Source organism: Schistocerca nitens, chromosome 2 (assembly GCF_023898315.1).
Source record: "Schistocerca nitens isolate TAMUIC-IGC-003100 chromosome 2, iqSchNite1.1, whole genome shotgun sequence".
Taxonomy (NCBI): domain Eukaryota; kingdom Metazoa; phylum Arthropoda; class Insecta; order Orthoptera; family Acrididae; genus Schistocerca; species Schistocerca nitens.
Window position 1 is genome coordinate 170246190 of NC_064615.1, and position 18725 is coordinate 170264914.

Consider the following 18725-nt stretch of genomic DNA (forward strand, 5'->3'; position numbering starts at 1 on the left):
GACGCCGGTAATCGCCTCATAAGACTTAAGAGATTTTGGAGGTGGATAATAATTGTGTCACGTTGAGAACAACGTACGCATCATGTAAGACTGTACCGAGTGGTAAGCCGTACGCGTTCCTTTCTCTGTGCAGTGTCGCCGCGAGTGCGAGAGAAGTTCCCCGTGCTGGTGTTCATCCACGGCGAGTCGTACGAATGGAACTCGGGCAATCCGTACGACGGCACCACGCTCGCCAGCTTCGGCCGCATCATCGTCATCACGCTCAACTTCCGGCTCGGCATCCTCGGTAAGTACTGTGCAAGTACGCGTGAGTGACTGCCTATACCGCTGTCGCCTTACCTCGTCCGCAAAAAGCATCGATATTGCGCACACTACTAAAGAACAGTTTCTCGTGGAATAATACGGTACGTTCAGGACAAATCCGACCCAATGCAGTAAGCAACCCACTGTGGTTTTACAAACAGTCCTGTCAGAGGAACATCCGCAACTGAGCATTAAACCAGAGGATTAAAATACCACTACAGCTGTAAGGTCCAATTATTAAACACATGACCCGTTTCGAGTTCTTATACGCCCATCTTCAGGTTCTCATGCTCTGCGCTCGCTGGTAGCACACCGCATCTTGTAGGCGTCCACCGCGGCGCTCGGGGTCACAGAACCAAGTTACGACACCCGAGACCGGTCGTGTGTGTTTAATAAAACAACCTTACAACTCTAGCGGTATTTTCAACCTCTGGCACTGTGGTTTTACTTTTTTTCACTCATCCTATCTTGCAATTGCGTGACTTGCATGCCATTTGTCGCAGCAACTGTTGTTATTTACTCCTTGACAGCGCTGTGAGAGTCTTTAGAATAATTTAACTGTCCGACACAAACACATTTAAAATATATGATCAAAGTATCCGGACAGTTTTGCGTAATGCGGAATTGACTACTACACTGGTGTCGAAAATTAAAGCAACAAACGGAAATTTATCAAGTTTGCATTTATTTTGCCACAAAACAGTATAAACAGGCGACAGTAAAGTAGAAACAATGTAAAGAATACATAACGTAAACAATTCAAACATGCATAACGGTAGACAAAAATGTTTTTCGTTTTTTTCAACTTAACGGATTTGCACACGCATTCCGACAACTGGTTAATGTGCTCAGTATGGGATATGACCACATATGGCAGCAACACAGGTCTGACAACAACGGGGCATGCTGTGAATAATGTCATAAATCTCATATTGAGGAAATAACGCCCATACTTCCTGCAGAGCTGTACACTAGTCATGGAGTGTGGTTGGTGGTTCCAACCCGTGTCCCTAGTGCATCTTAGACGTGCTCTACGGGATTAAAATCGGAAGAGCATGTAGACCACGATATCAGTTCAATATATTCCTCTCAAACAAAACATGAGCCCGAAAGGGTACAGTACCGCCCGACATTGAAAATAGGTACAAAATACTTCATTATTCTTGTCAGAACAACACATTTTTTGTGTAAAAATAACTCAATTTCAATTAATGCAGCGAAGCCGGATACCAGTGTGGGAAAGAATGACAATTTATTTATTTAATTGATCGCATGTGCACTCCCACAAAGTAAATCCCTACATCCAGTTTGGTGAGATCTGTGAAATGAATGAATGTATGGTCGTCTGCTAACCGCAGATAGTGAATGTGGATATATGATCATCTTTGAGTCGATCCTTTGGCCACCTTTGGTGGGACCAAAGAGATGAAAGGTACCAGAGCTTTGAGCGCCTGAAATGTGGCTGACCAATACGATAGCAAGGTGCTTCCCCCATCTCGACAGAGGTGCGAGATGACCTACAGAACGGCCATATTTCAGCACTCTGCCGCTGGATCTTCTGCTGTTAAGACCTGTTTTAGTTGTGCTCAGTAATGACGAAAGACTGGAGGCATGGTATGCATGTGGAATATTTAAGAGTAGTTTGAATTAATAATTTCTCTTTCTCAGGAACTTTTGTGGGGAGAATTAAATGTCAGGCAGGTAATATTAAGGGGATTGTAGTAATCTTCGGTAGTGACCAACGGTCACAATGAAACCACGTGTAGTTATAAGTTGAAATCCTTCCGTGTGCTTAAGTTAAGCTGAATTACTAGCGTGTGTACAATAAGTTGAAATATTTAAGAAATAGCGTGTGTACCATAAGCTGAAATATTTAAGAAATGGCGTGTGCAGGACTTGAAATTAGGGACGAGTACTTCCACGTGGTGAGTACTGTGTGAGTCTCAATCTGTGTATGAGACAAAGGATAAAGAGAAGTACTCGTCCATGATATCTGTTGAGGACTCGCGTGTGTGATGATTATGTTCTTAATGTTAAGTTGCGTGATAGGATTCCGTGTGACGCTAGATTTAAACTCTGAGAGAGAATCAACGTGAGTCGGCCGTCTATCCAGCAACGCCACTTGGCTTGCATTGCACAGGAAGACGTGCATGTATCTCCAGAGTTCATAGTAGGAAAGTAGAATTACAAAGTGGGGCAGTGTCGTGTGAAACTGGGATAAATATTAATTGAAGTGGGAAAGCTGAAAGTGATAATGTTGTAACCATTCTTTGTGTAGTATTTCATATTGTTGTGTGGTGTATGTCATGTAATTTGGGTATGTGTGGTTTGCATGGGGGAGTAGCGAGGTAGTTTCAAAAGATTAATGGGTTATGCTTGTTCCTTCTATATCGCTCGGTCTGGAGGAAAGTTTCGTGATGATGATTGTGAGAGTCGAAGTGTGAGGTATAATAAAAGATCCACCATCCTATCCAGAAAGTGCACTGTAGCGGTAAATAAATTACGAGACCATAATATAGAGATTCACTAATGTAAAGCCATGCCCACTGGGCGGAATTTCTCATGTGATATTGTTGTAGGTTATAGAATTTGTGTGTTTAGGTTAGAGAATTTATCGGAATAAATCAGATAGTGAAAAGAAAGAGATTGGTAGACTTTTCCCTCAAATTGTATGTTGTCATAATGTCCCGAATTTATAATGTGTGCGCCATTCATATTCAGTGGGATGGCCACGTGTTAATAAAAGCCGTTAAATAAAAGACAAAAAGAAAATGTGGTATTGCCAGTGCGTAATGTACAGTCAGAGTTCTGTAAATTACTGATAGTCAGATATGCGTTTCCGTTGCGTAGTAATCATATAGGAGGATAACTTGTAACTAAGTGTGAGTACTTGAGTTCGTTACTCGTCAAATAAGAAAGAATCCACTCGCTTGGCAGACCACTCATCTTGCAGGCCTGACTGCTTGATGCCACAGTATGAGCAAGGCATGTGGGTGCCTCTCAAGCCATCTGTTCTCTAAGAGATCCAGCATTATTGTCCATCAGTAGGAAGTCAAGGGCACATGAGGTCTCAAGATCTCGTCACGATACTTGACAGCAGTTAAAGCTTGCCGATTGACCCGTACAATTTCAAGAAGAGGTGTTCGTGTGGTCATTATAATCCATGCTCACACCTTTAGGGATCTCCTCGATATTGATTTCTTTCCACAAGATCCACGTTCCCTCCACATGAGAATCCATCGAAAATCATTCTCCGGATGAAACTGGGACTCATCTGCCAAAAGACCATTGGTTCACTATTCGATCGTCCAGGTGGGATGTTGACGACTCCATTATAACGTTTTCTTCTGCAAAGATGTATCAGAGTTACACATGCAGCAGGTCTCCAATAATGAAGACCGTTCTGCCGAAGCCTTCTGTACACTGTTTGCCACGATACAATGCATCCTGTGCATGCTGCGATGTAAGATGGCAGTAGCCGTGCAGTACTAAGGGCGTACCGTCTTGCCTTTACAGCCAACGTCAAACGTGGTCGGCCCTGCCCTAGTCTTCGCGATACAGGTTCGGTCTCTATAAACTATCGCCACACCCGGGAAACAACAGAACGATTCACATTATGCCAGCGGTCCATATGGGTTTGGGACTGTCCTGCTTGCATTCTTCCTAGGTCCTCCACCTCAGAGAATCAGGTAGACGTCTTCTCTGTGCCATGCTGCACCGTCTGTGATTGTGTACACAGCGATTGTGGATGTGGGACTACCCGGCAAGCACTATCCAGTTTGATAAGCGCCCTATTGTCATCGTGGGCGTGGTTGTCCGTTGCCCGAAATGCCATGTTCCGTGCAGAACATGATCGTACGGACATCTGTTCAGAGTGTGTATGATTATATCGTGAATGAGACACAGCACGGGGAAATAACAGTTTATACTTATTTTGTAAATAAAACCACCTTTTCTTGCTGCAGCTTAATTTATTTTTCCCAGACGCGTTTCGCCTGTTTCATACTCTAAGGCACATTCAGTGGGATAGCTTGTTGGCGTCTGCGTTTCCTCTCATCTGGTCTGGAGGTCGCACTACCATTTTATTTCCGAAACTTGACCACAATTTCGTATTCTGAACTTTTTCTTCCACATTGTTCACCATGTTTCTCCTTCTCCTTTGTGGTGCACTACTGTTCTTTTGTCACTAGTTTCGAACACTCTGCTTTTAACAGTTTACGTTGTTAAAAGCACAGTGTTCGAACAAATAGCTGTATCTAGTGATAAAAGAACAATAGAGCACCACAAAGAAGAAGGATAATCATGGTGAACAGTTCTGAAACGTCCCCTTAGAAGAATTATACAAGACTGTGCTTAAACTGACACTCAATATTTTTAGCGCAACGCAATCTGACTTTCAAAAATCCCTACAAAAAAAATGGCCCTGACTAACATTAACCTATACGTTTCACAAATCGCTTACCTCACAAAAATCTTGGTTACTCGAACTACTGCAATACAGCGAGCGCCACTACTGCCAGCTAAATAAAAGATTCAAACTACGGAAGGCACTAACTACTGATAGGGATAGTTAGCAAATGAAAGATTTTAATAGATAACAAACAATGTATTTACCTTAATATCAACTAAAGTCACAATATATATAGCAGTTCATGACATCCAGTCTTGCAAATTTCAAAACTCCGCCATTTCTTTCCCCACATCCACCACTGCTGGCGGCTCACCTCCAACTGCGCAACGCTACACGCTGTTCGCATCCAGCTGCCCAACACTACAATGGCAGACAACAATGCAAACTAGCCACAGACTGCACACAGCACAGCCAGTGATTTTCATACAGAGCGCTACGTAACGTTGCCAATAAGAAAACATAAACAGCCTACTTACACAGTGTGAAAGAAGAAGTTCAGAATATAAAATTGTGGTTATGTTTCGGAAATAAAGTGGTATTGCGACCTCCAGACCAGATGAGACGAAACGGAGATGCCAACAAACTATCCCACAGAAGATGCCTTAGAATAAGAAACAGGCGAAACGCATCTGGAAAAAATAAATTAAGCTGCTGCAAGAAAAGGCGGTTTTATTTACGGAATAAGTAATTCTGTGCTTGCTGCGGAGGATGATCACGTAAACAAACTGGTTAATAACAGTTTGTTGCTTTAATTTTGGACACCAGTGTCGATGTCACGAGAAATCGACGAAAGATTATAAAATAAGGCGGGCCGTATTGAGTTGCCAGTAGGGAAGCAGTAAGAGTGCAGAGCGTCGGTCAGGAGAGCGAACTTACAGGAACCACTGGATGTCACCTGTGTAAACAATCCATCAGGGACATTTCAACCCTTCTAAAACCACCCAGATTGACTGTTGGTGATGTGCTTGATAAAATTTAGGCATGAAGAAACATACATAGTTAAACCAAGACCAGACGGGCGTCATTGAACGGACGGTCAAGGACCGTCGAACATACGGAGGTTGGAGTAAAAAATCGCGTGAAATCATTAGAAGGAATCATTCGTTACTTCCAAAGTATTACTACCAGTCCAGCTGGCACAATGACCGTGCACAGGGAGTTAAAAAGGATGTTACAGTGGTCGAGCAGATCCCCAAGAGCCAAACATTTCTGTAGTCAGTGCTAGATGGTGTCAAAAACGACGTCACTGCACAGTGGATGACTGGAAAGGAGTGGTTCCGCTTAATGAATCACGCTGCATCCTATGGCAATCCGATGGAAGGGTTCGAGTTTGAGGAATGCCTCCCATAATGCGTAGCGCCAGCAGTGAAGTGCAGAATAGATGTTGTTCGGGTGTGGCGTGGGCGGTGGGGGTCGGAGGGGTGGTGTTTTCCGAGGTTAAGATTTGACTCCATTATTACCTTTAAGAAAGTGCCGAATGTGGAAGAATATGAATACGTTTTACAGCATAGTATACTGAGTACAGAAAAGGAACAGTTAGGAGACGATGATTGTTTTTATCAGCATCATAATGCACTCTGTCATAAAGGAGCAACTGTGAAGCAATGCTTAGTAGTCAATAATGTTCCTCAAATGGACTGTCCTCCGTGGAGCCCCGACCTGAAACTTGTGCAACAGCTTTGGGATGTGTTAGAAGACCGATTTCGCCCGAGAATCTTGTGTCCAACATCATTACCCTTTCTGATTTAGGGTCTTGAGGAAGAGATAGCTGCCATTCCTTCACGTACATTCAGACAGCTCAAAATGACCCCAGAAGGTGTGAAGCCGTCATGAACGCGGATGGTTGACACACCACCTATCAATGTGCACTAAAATATGTTCGTAAGCTTTTGATAAGATGGTGCATTTCTAAACAAATTACGAGACTATGAAATAGAGGTCGTGGTGCAGTCCCATCACTAAATGGTTAGCTGAGCACCGACTGAAATAAACTTTATAGTGCAAAGCAATATGCTCACTGATGCACTCAGCCACGTTGACAACCTAGCTTCCACTGTGGTACGACTGAACCACGGCCTGTATTTTTCATCTGAGGATGGCCGAAAATGAACATGTGGTCGTGCCAGATAATAAAATTATTCTAAAAACACTAACTCAGGTCTCTGTTTCGACAGTAATGAATGTATTTTCGTAGCTCTTTGAGTTATTCGAGTATAGTCTATCGAATTCTGTGAATGAATGGTTGCATATAATTGAAGCTTACATCCCTATGTGTTCATTTAAGTAAACACGTCGAATTTCTGAAGAACTATTCCCGAATTCCGGTATTCTAACGAAAATTTCATATTTTCCAAGTTATTGGTTGACCACATTTATGCATTATAAAATTTATTTCGGTCATACTGGTTTTCAATGTGCAGTCATTATCAGTAGTTTCGTGGAAACTCCTGTTAAACGAATGTAGGAGCCTGAATGATACGTTGACTCTTGACTAGTTTTGAAGCACTGTGAAGCACTTATCAACCCAAATGAAGTTAATCGCTTTCGGCTGCCTTTGGTACTAAATCTTCCAACACAGATAACGCTACCAGGCAGCGACTTTCAATTAAAGTGTCCTCCTTTGTTCGGGAATTACATAATGTTTGTGCGAGAACAGGTTGTGACGTAGGAACGACGACATATGGAAGTTTGGGTCTGACCATGTTTCGTGCATGGATAGCTAAAGCGTTTAAGGAGGCCGCTCGCTAAAGCGGGAAATCCGGGTTCGAGGCCCGGCAGGCTCAAATTTTCATTTTCATCATATACAGAATATGGTTGTCAGTATTCGAAACAGATACCTATAATTAAATGAGTCGCTAGCCTCACTATAAAGCCTTGACCCCGTGGGACAAGCGAAATTCACTGACGCTTTCTGACTTCTCATTTCCAGAATGCTTCGCATCCGTTGAAAGGATCAGCAAACTATGGAGATACCAACGCATAAAAATGCGGGTCAGTAAGTCAAATTAGGTGAATAACCCTTATGTGACTTACATCTGCCATACAAAAATGTAACAACAGTCTGTAATGCAGCGGCAACACAAAATATCTGACAACACTATAAAGAAAGAAAAGACTACATGCTTAAAAGAGCACGTCGAAATAAATGCGGAGCGAAGCTCTTTGATTAAAATTATATCCGAAGTTAGACTATTAGGATAATGCCAAGAAATTTCTGGCTTCAAGTAGTTTTTGAGACATTATTAAGTTTCAGTAATAGCCTTAGTGACTCAGAAGTCCACCTAGAAACTAGTCACAGAAAGAGAACACTATGGATCATCCAGTCCTTTACCGAAAAAAATGTCCCTTCCTCTCTCCCATAGACGAACTAAGAATTCCCTTCAGCGCAATACCTTGAGTTACGCTGAGGTCTCCACTTTCCGCCCCTCGAAATAAAAGAACAACCTCTTCCTTCGTCCAGCGTACCCACTGCTGCCTTAACATCTCTAGTCTGATTTTACGCTCGCCAATAAGACCTGGCGGCGGCAAACATCATCCTAAAACTGACTGTACCCGCCTCCTACCACCTCCTATACTCCGATATTCATTGCTGATCTCTTCCCTCTTCTGACTGTTTCTCTCACAAACATCCACAGAATGGTGCTCACATTGGTCACTCGGCTGCTTTACATCCTTCCGCTTTGCTTTCCCCTCCCAGGTTATTTTCCCTGTATGGCTAACGTCAGTGAACCACAACAATCACCTTTAAAAATAAAGTAACACGTGGTAGCTTCCAAACCGATATACATTCTATGTCTGCAAATAGCCTCGGAGTTCCCTGAGCTGCTGTCTTGACTGCAAGTAGGATATCTCCCTGGTAATGGTCTTTGGCGAAAGAGTGGGCATGGTGTATATTGAGGGCAGGAGGCCGGCTTAACTAACCCACTGGTTCAAGTGCCGTGGGCGCGCCGGACGCTGAAGAGTTAACACTTCCTCGACAATGTTTACTACTAAGCCATTCAACCAAAGAGTGACCGTTATAGAGCTTACCGATTTCTACCGTTTACAGTCTTATTAAAAGACACGTTTTTCTTTACGGGACATCCACAACCGCTATTCGTCATGAGTGATGAATTCCGCTACAGTTGTAAAAACTATTTATTTCTAAAAAAGAAAGCACATTCCAGTTTTAGGACATGTGTCCCATTTTCAGATGCACATTAAAATTTGAGTTCACAAAGGATGCATAACTGAGATTAGATAATTTAAAATGTGTTAAAATAGTGCACTCATTGTAAGTGGCGTGCCAAAAAAATCCTCGTCGTTTCTAGGCCTGCCACAAAGCGTTTCGCAGAAGAGGACAGTAGTCTGCGTTTGGGGGAGCCCCACGCTCGTTCCGCGTGAAGAAAGATGTGCGAACACAGTGCTGTAGAGACACGTATCAGACATGTACGAAGCGCAATCCACTGCTGGTGGGAGCGGCCGTGTACCCGCAACGTTAGCGGGGTTTCGCTGCAGCGGATGATACACTCCTGGAAATTGAAATAAGAACACCGTGAATTCATTGTCCCAGGAAGGGGAAACTTTATTGACACATTCCTGGGGTCAGATACATCACATGATCACACTGACAGAACCACAGGCACATAGACACAGGCAACAGAGCATGCACAATGTCGGCACTAGTACAGTGTATATCCACCTTTCGCAGCAATGCAGGCTGCTATTCTCCCATGGAGACGATCGTAGAGATGCTGGATGTAGTCCTGTGGAACGGCTTGCCATGCCATTTCCACCTGGCGCCTCAGTTGGACCATCGTTCGTGCTGGACGTGCAGACCGCGTGAGACGACGCTTCATCCAGTCCTAAACATGCTCAATGGGGGACAGATCCGGAGATCTTGCTGGCCAGGGTAGTTGACTTACACCTTCTAGAGCACGTTGGGTGGCACGGGATACATGCGGACGTGCATTGTCCTGTTGGAACAGCAAGTTCCCTTGTCGGTCTAGGAATGGTAGAACGATGGGTTCGATGACGGTTTGGATGTACCGTGCACTATTCAGTGTCCCCTCGACGATCACCAGTGGTGTACGGCCAGTGTAGGAGATCGCTCCCCACACCATGATGCCGGGTGTTGGCCCTGTGTGCCTCGGTCGTATACAGTCCTGATTGTGGCGCTCACCTGCACGGCGCCAAACACGCATACGACCATCATTGGCACCAAGGCAGAAGCGACTCTCATCGCTGAAGACGACACGTCTCCATTCGTCCCTCCATTCACGCCTGTCGCGACACCACTGGAGGCGGGCTGCACGATGTTTGTTCTTTTTTCGATTTCCAGGAGTGTAGTTTGTGGTTCCGTAGACCTGATGTTGGCGGTTACATTAATCCACATTTTGAGCGTCAGAGGGCATGAGCAGTCCACTCGTTAACGTTTCGGGTACAGGGCCACACCCGCCGAAAATTCAACTATGGTTGTGCTATGCACAGATCTAAACCTGGCAGGCCTGGGAATCAAGAGGATATCTTAAAGATCTTAAACATGGCTGTGGATCAGCACTGTATAAATCTGAAGAGGTTGAAAAAATCAGCCAACCAGTTGCATAACAAATGTTTACTAGCCCTTGACGTAGGTTTAGATATTCCGAAGAATATCTTCTTCAGAAGAAGTGGGCCCCGTTACATCACCTGGCGGCTTCAGCTAAGGTAATGTACCACGAAGTGATGTAACAAGGCTCACTCCTTCCGAAGAAGATAGTTTTAGAAATATCGAAACCTAGGTTAAGGGCTAATAATCCTTTATTTGCAACTGGTTGGCTGATTTTTTTTTCAACCTTTTCTGAAGAGGATATTCAGTTGCAAGCCATGTTACAGGGATGCAGTATTGTAACACATTTTAACCTAGTTTAACCTCAGTTATGCATCCTTTGTGAACCCGCAATTTGATATGCATCTTAATATGGGACTTACGTATGTTCTGAAACCGGTCTGTGCTTTCCTTTCTAGAAATAATTTTGTACAACTGTAGCGGATTTTATCACTGATGCTTATTAAATGAGTTGTCACAGAAAACATAGTCAAGAGAATATTAATGGGTTATTGATAACGACTAGAAAGCTGAAACCGGTGTAACTGCAAGATAATATTGTGACCATTGACAGAAAAGGACTTCCTACTAACAACAAGTAGTGTTTATAAGTTGATAATGCATTGACGGCCTGTTATGACGTATCCAATTCTAAATGTAAACGAAAGCCCTATGTTGGACCCATTAATTATGGACAGCCAGAAAAAGCTTCCAGGTGGCTACCAACAGCTTTCAGACGTACATTTTATCATTGTGCACATAAGTCCTCATATCTGAGATCTCACCGCGTTTCGTGTCATGGAATACTTCAAACTGTTAAAAGGGGTTCAAGTATAGGAAGTACTTACTTGAAATCATCTTTAAATGGCCAACTTGACCCGATCTTGAATTTTACGGATGATCAATCTTGGTTTTACAATTACATTCATGTAGCTCTCATTGTGTAGGAATAGCGTCTGTGACCAGTGATCATAACGTCTGCGGTCACGGGAAAAAATTCAGGCAGCCCTAGAATTCTGAACAAAAATCATCAGAAAAAGCGACCAGTATAACAAGTCAGTCTCGTTCTACCGACGACAGAGAGCGGAGGAGCGGACAGGATATTTGGGGAACCTCTTGCTCTTGGGATGAGAGCGCCCCAAAAAGTCGGATGAATACGCAATGGCAGACGGCATGAGGATGAGAAAGGCAATAAAACCACTCCATTAAAGAAACGTAATTAGATTAGGAAATGAGGCACTTAAAGTAGTAAAGGAGTTTTGCTATTTGGGGAGCAAAATAACTGATGATGGTCGAAGTAGAGTGGATATAAAATGTAGACTGGCAATGGGAAGGGAAGCGTTTCTGAAGAAGAGAAGTTTGTTAACATCGAGTATAGATTTAAGTGTCAGGAAGTCGTTTCTGAAAGTATTTGTATGGAGTGTAGCCATGTATGGAAGTGAAACATGGACGATAAATAGTTTGGACAACAAGAGAATAGAAGCTTTTGAAATGTGGTGCTACAGAAGAATGCTGAAGATTAGATGGGTAGACCACATAACTAATGATGAAGTATTGAATAGAATTGGGGAGAAGAGGAGTATGTGGCACAACTTGACAAAAAGAAGGGACCGGTTAGTAGGACATGTTCTGAGGCATCAAGGGATCACAAATTTAGCATTGGACGGCAGCGTGGAGGGTAAAAATCGTAGAGGGAGACCAAGAGATGAATAAGCAGATTCAGAAGGATGTGGGTTGCAGTAAGTACTGGGAGATGAAGAAGCTTGCACAGGATAGAGTAGCATGGAGAGCTGCATCAAACCAGTCTCAGGACTGAAGACAACAACAACAACAACAACAATGTGTATCCACAGAAAAAGTAGTTCACAGGACAAGTAACCTGTAATTGACAAAGTTCAATGATTGTATGTCCATTGGCTAAAGATACCTTATTGGATCCCTGTTTGGATCTCCGGAGGGGGATTGCCAATGTGGAGGTAACCATTAGAAAGAGACTGAATAACCAACGAATGGGTAATACTCTACAAGTCGGAGCAGCGAAGATCAGATGCCTGAATCTAGTAGGGAAGCTACAAAATATGAAAAGTGTAATGCAAAGGCGTAGTCTAGGTGTAGTGGGAATCATCGAAGTGGAATGGAAAGAAAATAAAAAATTCTGGTCAGAGAAATACAGGGTAACATCAAAAGCAGCAGGAAATTATATAACAGGAATAGGATGCGTCATGAATAGGAAATCAGGGAGACTGTGAGTTACTGCCGATAGTTAAGTGACATGGTAGTTCGCATCATAATCGACAGCAAGCCAGCCTCAACAAACATATTTAAGGCATACATACCGACGCCATAAGCAAGGTGAAGGGATCGAGAAAGTATTTGAGGATACTGAATAATTCAGTGAAAAGAGGTGATTATGTAGTAGCAATGGGGGATTGTAACGAGGTAGTACGTTAAGGAAGGGAAGAAGGAATCCTGGAGAATATGAGCACGGTAGTAGGAATCAGAGAGGTTATTAATTGTGCTCTGCAGTGAATTTCATCTAATAACACTATTCAGATACAGCGGGAGAAAGAAGTATACCTGGAAAAGGCCTTGAGATACAGGTAGATTGACTACGCCATGATCAGACAGGTATCTGAAATTATATGTAGGGTTTATGGCGTATCAAGGGGCAGATACACACTCGGATCACAGTTTAGAGATGATGGAGAGTGGGCTAAAGTTTACGAAAACAGTCTAGAAGAGTCAGTGAGCAAAGAAATGGGATATTGAATTAATGAGGGATGAAGAGATGTCCTTAATGTTCTGAGTGTATTGTTGCTATAATGAATACCACAGTAGACAGTTCAGGTGGTGAGGAATGAACTACTCTAAAAAGGGTAATAAAAGAAGTTGGACAAACAAATGTACAATGAAGGTGACTGCGAAGAAACGTTAGGTAACAGAAGAGATACTTCAGCTGATACAGGAAAAAACGAAGAAAAAATGTTCAGGGAAATTCAGGAATACAAACCTACTTCACTAAGCAGTGAAATAAATAGGAAGAAAACGGACGCAAGAGCGAAATGACTACAGGGAGATAGGATAAAATCGAAAAGAAAATTTTGTCCAAAGAACTGATTCTGTAAATACATTTAAAATTCAAAACAAATTTCTTTGAAATTAAAAACAAGGATGTCAACATTGAGTGCCATGGTAATTCTACTTTTAAGCGCAGGGGAGAGAGCGGATAACTAGAGAGAGTATACTGAAGGCCTCTACGAGGGGGAGGATTTGTCTAGCGACGTGTTTGAGGAAGAAATGGGAGTCGATATACACTATGTGATCAAAAGAATCCGGATACCCATAAACACATACGTTTTTCATATTAGGGCATTGTGCTGCCACCTACTGCCAGGTACTTCATATCACAGACCTCAGTAGTCATTAGACATCGTGAAAGAGCAGAAAGGGGCGCTCCGCGGAACTCACGCACTTCGAACGTGTTCAGGTGATCTGGTGTCACTTGTGTCATACGTCTGTACGTGAGATTTCCACACTCCTAAACATCCCTAGGTCCACTGTTTCCGATGTGATAGTGAAGTGAAACGTGAAGGGACACGTACAGCACGAAAGCGTACAGGTCGATCTCGTCTGTTGACTGAAAGAGGCCGCCGACAGCTGAAGAGGGTTGTAATGTGTAAGCAGACATCTATCCAGACCATCATACAGGAATTCCAAACTGCATCAGGATCCACTGCAAGTACTATGACAGTTAGGCGGGAGGTGAGAAAACTTCGATTTCATGGTTGAGCGGCTGCTCATAAGCCACACATCACGCCGGTAAATGCCAAACGACGCCTCGCTTGGTGTAAGGAGCGATTGAACACTGGAAAAATGATGTGTGGAGTGACGAATTACGGTACACAATGTGGCCATCCGATGGCAGGGTGTGGGTATGTCGAATGCCCCGTGAACGTCATCTGCCAGCGTGTGTAGTGCCAACAGTAAAATTCGGAGGCTGTGGTGTTATGGTGTGGTCGTAGTTTCCATGGACGAGGCCTATACCCCTTGTTGTTTTGCGTTGCACTATCACAGAACAGGACTACAGTGATGTTTTAAGCACCTTCTTGCTTCCCACTGTTGAATAGCAATTTGGGGATGGCGATTGCCTCTTTCAACACGATCGATCAACTGTTCATAATGCACGGCCCGTGGCGGTTACACGACAATAACATCCCTGTAAAGGACTGGCCTGCACAGAGACATGACCTGTATCCTATAGATCACCTATGGGATGTTTTGGAACGCCAACTTCGTGCCAGGCCTCACCGACCGATATCGATACCTCTCCTCAGTGCAGCACTCCGTGAAGAATGGGCTGCCATCCCACAAGAAATCTTCCAGCACCTGATTGAACGTGTGCCTGCGAGAGTTGAAGCTGTCATCAAGGCTAAGGGTGGGCCAACATCGTATTCAATTCCAGCATTAGCGATGGAGGGCGCCACGAACTTGTAAGTCATTTTCAGTCAGGTGTCCGTATACTTTTGATCACAAAGTGTAGAAGGCATAGAAGATCCGGTATCAGAGTCAGGGTTCAATATAGGTTTGGAAGACTTGGGATCAAATAATTCAGGTGGAATAGACAACAACAATCTTTCGGAATTTCTGAACTCAACCAGAGGTGATGCATGCAATCGTCTATTCAAGTTGGTGTGTAGAATCTATGAGTTAGAAGACATATCATCAGACTTTCGGAAGAGTATCATTCACATAATCCCGAAATAGCAAAATCAAATACACTCCTGGAAATTGAAATAAGAACACCGTGAATTCATTGTCCCAGGAAGGGGAAACTTTATTGACACATTCCTGGGGTCAGATACATCACATGATCACACTGACAGAACCACAGGCACATAGACACAGGCAACAGAGCATGCACAATGTCGGCACTAGTACAGTGTATATCCACCTTTCGCAGCAATGCAGGCTGCTATTCTCCCATGGAGACGATCGTAGAGATGCTGGATGTAGTCCTGTGGAACGGCTTGCCATGCCATTTCCACCTGGCGCCTCAGTTGGACCAGCGTTCGTGCCGGACGTGCAGACCGCGTGAGACGACGCTTCATCCAGTCCCAAACATGCTCAATGGGGGACAGATCCGGAGATCTTGCTGGCCAAGGTAGTTGACTTACACCTTCTAGAGCACGTTGGGTGGCACGGGATACATGCGGGCGTGCATTGTCCTGTTGGAACAGCAAGTTCCCTTGCCGGTCTAGGAATGGTAGAACGATGGGTTCGATGACGGTTTGGATGTACCGTGCACTATTCAGTGTCCCCTCGACGATCACCAGTGGTGTACGGCCAGTGTAGGAGATCGCTCCCCACACCATGATGCCGGGTGTTGGCCCTGTGTGCCTCGGTCGTATGCAGTCCTGATTGTGTCGCTCACCTGCACGGCGCCAAACACGCATACGACCATCATTGGCACCAAGGCAGAAGCGACTCTCATCGCTGAAGATGACACGTCTCCATTCGTCCCTCCATTCACGCCTGTCGCGACACCACTGGAGGCGGGCTGCACGATGTTGGGGCGTGAGCGGAAGACGGCCTAACGGTGTGCGGGACCGTAGCCCAGCTTCATGGAGACGGTTGCGAATGGTCCTCGCCGATACCCCAGGAGCAACAGTGTCCCTAATTTGCTGGGAAGTGGCGGTGCGGTCCCCTACGGCACTGCGTAGGATCCTACGGTCTTGGCGTGCATCCGTGCGTCGCTGCGGTCCGGTCCCAGGTCGACGGACACGTGCACCTTCCGCCGACCACTGGCGACAACATCGATGTACTGTGGAGACCTCAAGCCCCACGTGTTGAGCAATTCGGCGGTACGTCCACCCGGCCTCCCGCATGCCCACTATACGCCCTCGCTCAAAGTCCGTCAACTGCACATACGGTTCACGTCCACGCTGTCGCGGCATGCTACCAGTGTTAAAGACTGCGATGGAGCTCCGTATGCCACGGCAAACTGGCTGACACTGACGGCGCGGTGCACAAATGCTGCGCAGCTAGCGCCATTCGACGGCCAACACCGCGGTTCCTGGTGTGTCCGCTGTGCCGTGCGTGTGATCATTGCTTGTACAGCCCTCTCGCAGTGTCCGGAGCAAGTATGGTGGGTCTGACACACCGGTGTCAGTGTGTTCTTTTTTCCATTTCCAGGAGTGTAAATGCGAGAACTGTGGCACAAACATGCGGCTGATGCATCCAGTTGCTGAAAAGAATATTATACAGAAGAATAGAAAAGGTAACTGAGGATCAGTTAGATGACAGTTTGGATTTCGAAAAGGTAAGGGCACCAGAGTGACAGTTCTGACGTTGCTACTGATAGCGGAAGCAAATCTTAAGAAAAATCGAGACAGGTTGAAAAAATTTGTCGACCAGAAAAAAGCGATCGAAAATTTAAAATAGTACAAGATGTTTGAAATCTAGAGAAAAAGTTATAGATAAGACCGATAATACAAAACATGTACAAGAACGAAGAGGAAAAAATGGTGAATTAAAGAGGAAAAACGAAGTTCTCGAGTAAAAAAATGTGTGTGAAATCTTATGGGACTTAACCGCTAAGGTCATCAGTCCCTAAGCTTACACACTACTTAACCTAAATTATCCTAAGGACAAACACACACACCCATGCCCGAGGGAGGACTCGAACCTCCGCCGGGAGGAGCCGCACAGTCCATGACTGCAGCGCCCGAGACCGCTCGGCAAAATCCCGCGCGGCAGTTCTCGAGTTAAAAAGGCATGTAATCTTTCACCCTTATCATGAATATATACATCCAGAAGCAATGACGGAAAAATTCAGGCGGAAAGGTTATCAATGATAAGATTCGCTGATGACATTGCTCTCCTTAGTGAAAGTGAAGGGGAATTAAGGGACGTATTGAATGGGGATGATCAGTCTAATGAGCAGAGAATATGTATTCACAGTAAACCGAAGAAATACGAAAGTAATGAGGAATAGCAGAAATGAACTAGCGGTAAACTTAACATCAAAAATGATATCTACGAGGTAGTCGAAGTTAAGGAATTCAACGTATAAGTGACACAACAGTATTCTCAACTGTTCGCGTAACGACGGTAACAGGAATTGCGGATCTGTCTGAAGGCTGTTCCATATTTTATGTATACAAAGTGTTTCCTGTTGAGAATGTACTTTTGTACAAACATAGATAACTAATGTAACAAATCGAGTAAATCATGATTAACATTATTGTTCTGTAACGTTCGTCTGGAGACCATGGGTTCCTTTTACCACAATACTCAAAAATATCTCTTAACCTGCTCCGGACGTTTGTCGATCGATTTCGTGTTCATGTTATACAACTTACCAAACGGCTTGCATCTATGATTCTCAGGATATTATGTGTGCTAGCGGCCTGCTTTGTTCCATGCGAGCAGTGCTTTCTGAATTAGTACTGAATGAGGAACAGCAAATATTATCCAGTAAGTGGAAAATAAAACACTGACAACTCTTTAAAGAGACAAATGATATCGACCGGTAAAAAGTATAAATTAGCTTCAAGACCTGAAGCCTACGAAACGTTCATAAGTATCAACACTGGTGGAAGAGTCCTCTACGGCCGCATCGCTTAACCTCCATGCGCTCGCGCTAGTAACAGTCACGCGAGCGCTCGCGCGGGCGGTCGGCCGACCGCCCGAGAGTTTTCATCAGTCTCTTGAGGTTTTCCGTTTTTAAAGGTCATATTTCTATTAAATATCGACATAGGATATCTCACACAATATTGGAAACACATTTGTAATCAAAATTCTTTATTTAACAATAAAATATACAATGGAATACAAAAAGGAACCCAAATATCCAAATGAAATATAAGAACATTTTCTTAATTGTAATGTTTTGGGACTATGTAATGTAATACTTGAGACTAGAATTATTCCTGTCTTAACTCGTCACAAGAAAAGCTAATTTTGCTTTGAAAAAGGATTTTTGATTGAAAACGTCACAACATCTCTGTCAGATGAAAATGCTGATCAGTCTGTATCCATTTCATTTTCGTTTTGAGGCTGACAACAATTATTGCACGTAACTGTCGTGGTTGAATGTCGTAGAGAGAAGGTTTCTTCCACATTCACGGCATTCTCGCTTTGTTTTTATATTCTTTTTTGAGCCACACAAATAACATATTCCTCTCCTTGTAGGGGTTGATACAGCTGGATAAACTACGTCATTCTCTCTCTAATTTTCCAAAAATACTAACAAATCTTTTGGTAAATGCTTCAATTCAGCTCTTTCTTTCAGGTTTTCGCTCATCTGTACCAAAGATAACGCATGTAAGAATTGTCTTCTCGTTTTTTTCTTTCATATTACCTGCGTTGAATTGAAAAGTGCGTAACGAATTTATTCCTGCCAAGTCAAGTAAGCGGAAAAATATACATGCAGGCCACCTTTGT

The 18725-nt window shown here is 43.9% G+C and overlaps 1 protein-coding gene across 1 annotated transcript in view; it reads left to right on the forward strand.

Moving 5' to 3' along the window:
- The window catches only part of LOC126234901 (uncharacterized), a 447962-nt gene that overhangs the window by 36334 nt on the left and 392903 nt on the right, over positions 1–18725 (forward strand). The window contains exon 2 of the mRNA XM_049943641.1: positions 134–286. Within this exon, the coding sequence (XP_049799598.1) occupies positions 134–286 (153 nt within the window). The remainder of the gene's footprint in view (positions 1–133; positions 287–18725) is intronic.